Source organism: Borostomias antarcticus (genome assembly GCF_949987555.1).
Source record: "Borostomias antarcticus genome assembly, chromosome: 21".
In the NCBI taxonomy this organism is placed as follows: domain Eukaryota; kingdom Metazoa; phylum Chordata; class Actinopteri; order Stomiiformes; family Stomiidae; genus Borostomias; species Borostomias antarcticus.
The window spans coordinates 14,736,677-14,742,735 of NC_140254.1; the positions used below are offsets into that span (position 1 = coordinate 14,736,677).

Sequence of the window (6,059 nt, forward strand, 5' to 3'; positions counted from 1 at the left end):
GCAGGACAACCGGACGAGCGTGAGAGCCGCTTTGGGCCACGTATGGACCAATTGTCCGTAGGAATTTACAGTGGGGGAACAACACTTAGCCTATTTGTTGACTGTTTGTTGCGTTAATGCACAGTTGGCTTTGCTACACAGGTTGTCCGGTGCAACTTCATACAGAGATGAAATAGTGGATATTTTATCCAGGTTATTGTTGACTAGCCAAAATCATGCTCGTTCCCCAACAGCCCGCTCAAGCACTAGTCTACAGAACTCCGTGGACCTCAATCATTGGACTAGTTATTCCTCGCGCTGCAGCAACACTACATCGGGAACCGTCCGTCACCTCGTGCAGAAGGCCTTAACGACATTAAGTGGTTGAGTGGATGAAGACATTTTGCGCGCTTTTTTGATTAACTTTCCCACTCTGTCCCGTATTCATCCTACGTGCGTGTGGAGTGTGTGTGTGTGTGTGTGTGTGTGTGTGTGTGTGTGTGTGTGTGTGCGTGTGTGTTGGGGGCGTACGGTCAAGAGAGAAGTGTGCTAATATCAAACAAATAAAAGTGCGCCTGATTAGATCCCTCTGATTTATTAAATTTGAAATTCAAATGAAATACTCGCGTGCGCTCTGCATGCTAATGTTGTCCCCGAGAGCTGAGGGACACATCAGGACCGCACGGGTTATCAGGGTTCTCACATGTTAGGTCTCAACACATGACATCCTGTTAGACGTAGGCTATTACATTTGATAAATGAATGACCCCAGTAGCATTTTGCTTAAATACATAGAATCATTAGGATATAGTTCAATTAATATGAATAGGTCCAAATGACGTGGGAAATGTAACGTAATTAAATGAATTAATTAATAAATAAAATGAAATAGTGCCGTTTGAATATATAGCCTAGCCTATGAAAAAGAAAGAATAGGCTAGCCCAAACATTCAATTAAAAATGCTAAACTGAAAGAGCATTTGATATGCAAGTAGGCTATGTCTTCCCCGTGCTCCATCACAAGGACAAAGTAGCCTCATAAAGCATGGAGTGAAATTGAGGATAAATCACATCCGTCTGAATTAAATCAAACAGAGGGAGGCAAAAGTGGTTTCCTCCTCCTACCTCTGTTTCCCTCCCCGTCCCTCCCCAGGGCTGATCGAATACGCCCTAGACAGCCCGGCCTGTCCGTCACTCATCACCAGGATAACCTGAGAACTTTATAACACTCAACAGTTCCAACACAGTAGGCCTACTCTCGTGGGCGAGTCTGCTTCCAGTGATGTGGCACGAGACGAGCCAGTGCCGTTCCACGGCGATGACCTCACGGTAGGACGTGTCATCCGTGAGCGGGCGCGTCTCTGATTGGTCAGCGGCCGGGGAGCAGCGGCACTTCAAAGCCCCGGCGGAGTTACAACTAGCTAGAGGAGTCTGACGAACAGGCACTCTTCACTTTTACACACTCACACACACACACACAGACAGCAACCCTCCGCAGCGGAGGACTCGTCTCGCCATGGCTGCTTCACTACTCGGGGTGAGTTTGTGCTGGTGGTGAATTATTGCTGGCTTTTTCAAGTTCTTTGGTTAGGCTATTTAAATTAGCCTAATATTTAACACGTATGGGAGGCAGAATCAATGAATCAATCAAAGCTTTATTTGTATAGCGCATTTCATACCCAGAGGCAACACAATGCGCTTTTGCTTTATGCACTGAGGCAGAACAAGCAGCGCGTTTCCAATTGCTTTCAGTCAACGATATAGCCTACAATTTTGAGAGAGATAGATCATTTATCTAACTTGGGCTACTTGCTTATCTTACTTGCTACTTACTTGCATCATGCCTGGTTTGGCTATTAAATATGCATATTTAGTAGCCTATGTATTTTGGTCTTCATGCGACGAATACGACTGTAAAATGTAAAATTCAGTAGCCTATGCTATTTGTGAAGGCTGATGTAGCCTAGTTTTACGCACGGACCTCAATCCACACCTATTCTAGCTATTGCTGTCTGCTACGCATGGAGCAAGATGATGTCAAATCTGTGGTTGTGTGTCCGCACAGGAGGAACCGCGGTTGGGCTGCACACCCCTCGCCATGCTGGCCGCCACCTGCAGCAGAATCGGCGACCCGTGCAACTCTTCCTCTCCCGCTCTCTCTGACGGCGCCCCGGGACTCGGGAAGGGCTTCCATCCTTGGAGGAGAGCCGCCCCGGGCAGCAGCAGCCTGGGCGTCAATCACGGCTCGCTCGGCGTCTCCGGTGGAGTTTCCAGGAGTAACTTGAACGGACTTGCTGACTCCTCTAACGGATCTACTGTCTCCAGCGCCTTCTCACTGACCACCGCTAGCTCATGCAGCTCCCCGTTTGGAAACGATTATTCGGTTTACCAGACATCAATATCGTCTGAATGTCCCTCGGAGCACACGCAGCGGCCCATGTTCCTTTCCAAACTCCCCGCGTCGGTGGACAGTCTGGCGGGGATCTATCCGAGGATGGGCGTTCACGCGCACCCTTACGAGTCCTGGTTCAAGCCGGTTGGTGAGGTAAGCAACGTTACCGGCGGCACGTCCGCTTGGTGGGACATGGGGACAGGCTGGGTGGACACGCAGAGCCCGAGCGGGCTGCCTTCCGCTCTCGGCGGGTACGTCTCCGACTACACTCCTCTGCCCCATAGTCACCCCGCCTTTAGCAGCGGTCCTTCCCAACACCTCTTACCCGCCTCCCAGCATCTTCTGGACGGCTTCAGGCCGGCGCTCTCTGCCTCTTATCCAGACTCCAGCCCCGGTGCACCGGTGCTCAGTGGATCCCCCGCAGTCTCCCTCTCGAACTCCTCCCGGTCCTCCTCCCGGCGCTACACCGGTAGGGCCACGTGCGACTGCCCGAATTGCCAGGAGGCTGAGAGGCTAGGACCAGGGGGCACGAGCCCGCGACGGAGAGGCCTGCACAGTTGCCATATCCCGGGTTGTGGGAAAGTCTACGGTAAGACATCCCATCTAAAGGCACACCTGCGCTGGCACACCGGGGAGAGACCGTTCGTCTGTAACTGGCTCTTCTGCGGGAAACGCTTCACGCGCTCCGATGAACTCCAGCGGCACCTGCGCACGCACACCGGAGAGAAGCGGTTTGTGTGCACGATCTGCAATAAGCGCTTCATGCGCTCCGACCACCTCAGCAAGCACCTGCGGACGCACAGCGCGGACGGTACAGAGGAGGGAGCACCGGGGTCCGCCGGCAAGCGGAGCAGCGACACGGACAGCGAGCACAGCGTCTCAGGGAGCCCGAGCCAGTCCCCCGATCTGTTACATACGACGGAGACGGTCCAATCAGTCGGTTTGAACGGACACAACACACTGGAATAGACGGCCAAACTAGGGTTCACGAAGCATCAAAAGTTCTGAACATTTACTCTTAAATAGAGGGAGTAAACCCTACGTTTTGCTCCCCCAAAAACGAACCATCACACCAAGGTGTGGTTCTAGGCAATTTGTTATTTAAACAATATCAGTTTGTTTGTCGTTGTTTGCGTTTCAGTAGGCATCTATTGGGATAAAATATTTTAACTGTTTACACTGGATCTTGGACATTATTCAAATCGTAACTGTGGCACTTTATTCTTGAACTTCGTTTGTAGATGAAAGTTGTCTCCTTACCTCATCATCGGTTTTTACTTGTGATATTTTAAAACTACTTTAGCCTACCCCTCAGTCAGTTTGTGTAATTTCGCAAAAGCAGAATATGCCACAACATCAGACAAAGCACCATTTGGATTAGCGAGGAACATTAAGTTTGTTGCTTTGTTTTACTATTTCAGCATTCCGTTTCTACTGAGAACAAACTGGATGTAGATTAGTATTTTTTGTTATGATTAGGACTTGTATCTTGAAGTCTGTAAGTCGCACTTTGAATTCATATTTAAGGTTTTAAAATGGAAGTCTGTTTGATTATAATGCATTTTAATTTAATTGAGCATGTAGCCTACTGGTGTTGATTTCTGGTTCTAATAAAGACGGAATGGTTTTGATCATTCTCGTGTATGTTTGTTAAATAAAACTAAAAGAAAATTAACTTTAAAATATAGGCCTATAATTCATTAAATCATTCAAATCATGCCACTAAAATTACATTTAGCCTACCATATTCAATGCCCTAATAGTCTTGTTATTTGGTAGGCTTTTAAACAGTTTTAAATAGGCCTACCCGACAATGGGCCCACAGCACACAGGGTAGCCTACTTGTATTTGTTAAGTCTGTTCTTTACTCCAGGGTAGGCCTACTTGTAGGCTATAGGCTAATTCCATTGCTAAAACATTGATGCTCAATTATTGTGTACAAACATAAAATATGACATAATATTCTATATCTATAGGGATCACGTATTCACCTTTTTCTAATAGATTAAACTAAAATAAGAACACAGAATTGCAATAAGCCGTCACTCCCTTCCCTTGTAATTACAGTCACAATAGGCTATCTATTTCCGGAAATGTAGGCCTACTTTAAATTCAATGCACTATTTGACTTGTCAGTTTATAATGAAATACAGTTCAACGACCCGCACTCTAGATAGATGTTCATCTTTTTTTAATCAAACTTCAACACGATTGCTTTAATGCAGACGGACGCTTCTGCATTCCTCGGGGGCTGCATTTATAATGAAAGCCACAGTTGACTACCAGACGTTTGTAGGCACGGGCCATATAACTCAGCTGATTGTTTTGGCATGCTCAATATTGTAAGGTTGTTAGATCTGTATGGTTCATTAATCAAGGTCTACCTGAACTCGAGACAAACTAGTTAGTCACACTGTTCACTAGACTTGTAGTCACAACGGTGGAGTTCCTTGACACCTGTCTGAGTTGCCCTTTCGAGTGGCGCCATCTAGCGTCTATTTCGGGCCACTGGCAATCTTGTTAAGAGTCAGAACGAGATTCATACAAATCCTAAATCTACAAACATTATTTTATTTTCTTGAAAACATTGTTACAAGGTGACTTCTAGTCGCATGAATTTACAACAAATGCACAGGGGATGCTATTCAAACTCAATGCCCAGTTAGAAGAGATGACAATTCGTATTGCTGATTCGATCTCAAGCTGAGATGCAGTGCATTTTTCAGGAATACTACTACATAATACCTCTACCCCAACATTAAGGATATCTCGTACCACAGGATCCAAAATACAGTATACAATATAAAATGTAAAAAAACAAAAAAGGAAATAAATCACAATAAATAATAATAATTAGTGTTGTGAACTTTAAAAAGCAGCAAACATTATGTTAAGAAGGAATCAGACAGACAGAATTGTAGGAGGGATCCACCAATGAGAAGCCATCAGGAAGTGGGGATCAGTAGATCTGATCGTGCTGTAAAACTGGATTCAAGTGGATCATAACATGACAATAAAACATTTATTTGTTTGGGATCCTCCCAATACATACCCTTATCTACCCAGGACTGGGTCATTTCCTACTTCGACTTAAGTTGAAGTTGGATTTATTGGTCACATACATATCATACGGGTATAATCTACAGTGAAATGTATAACTGGTACTCATAGTTCTGCTCACTGATGCCCAGTCTTCTGGCGTGATGGTGTGAGTATCTAGAATGCATGGCTGTCCCTGTATAGCAGCCAAGGGTTGTGATGGATGAAGAGGCCCACTGATCTAGAAACAGTTTGGTGTTTTTCCTCATGATTAAGGTTATGATTAAGGAAGGACTGGAACCCTAAGAAAACCCCTTCTGGGACCTGTTTTGGTTCCTGGTAGAACCGGTTATTCATGAAATTGTTCTAGCTGGAACTTTTGCTTGATTAAAATGTTCTACAGTACCTGGGACCAAAATGGGGTTTTAAATGTCTTTTTTAGATGTTCCCTACAAGTGACCAGCTTTTCTTCTGCCTGTGTAGATCAATGCCTTAGCAGCAGCTTCATCCACATGTACTGGAGGTCACCGACTCCTTTAGCTGAGGTTACAATAACTGGTTTAGTTATCCTTCATGAACTTCTGTTAGTGCAGTAAATTCACTGCTGCTACAAACACCAGCTCTATCAAGCTCCTCCCCCTGAGGAGTC

At 45.7% G+C, this 6,059-nt stretch overlaps 1 protein-coding gene across 1 annotated transcript; it reads left to right on the forward strand.

The window, feature by feature from the left end:
- Positions 1–1,495: 1,495 nt before the first annotated feature.
- Positions 1,496–3,340, forward strand: sp8a (sp8 transcription factor a; the record flags this gene model as incomplete). Its single annotated transcript, XM_084454957.1, has 2 exons — positions 1,496–1,516; positions 2,045–3,340. The coding sequence occupies 2 exons, from the start codon at positions 1,496–1,498 to the stop codon at positions 3,338–3,340; spliced, it is 1,317 nt and encodes a 438-aa protein (XP_084311083.1).
- Positions 3,341–6,059: the final 2,719 nt, after the last annotated feature.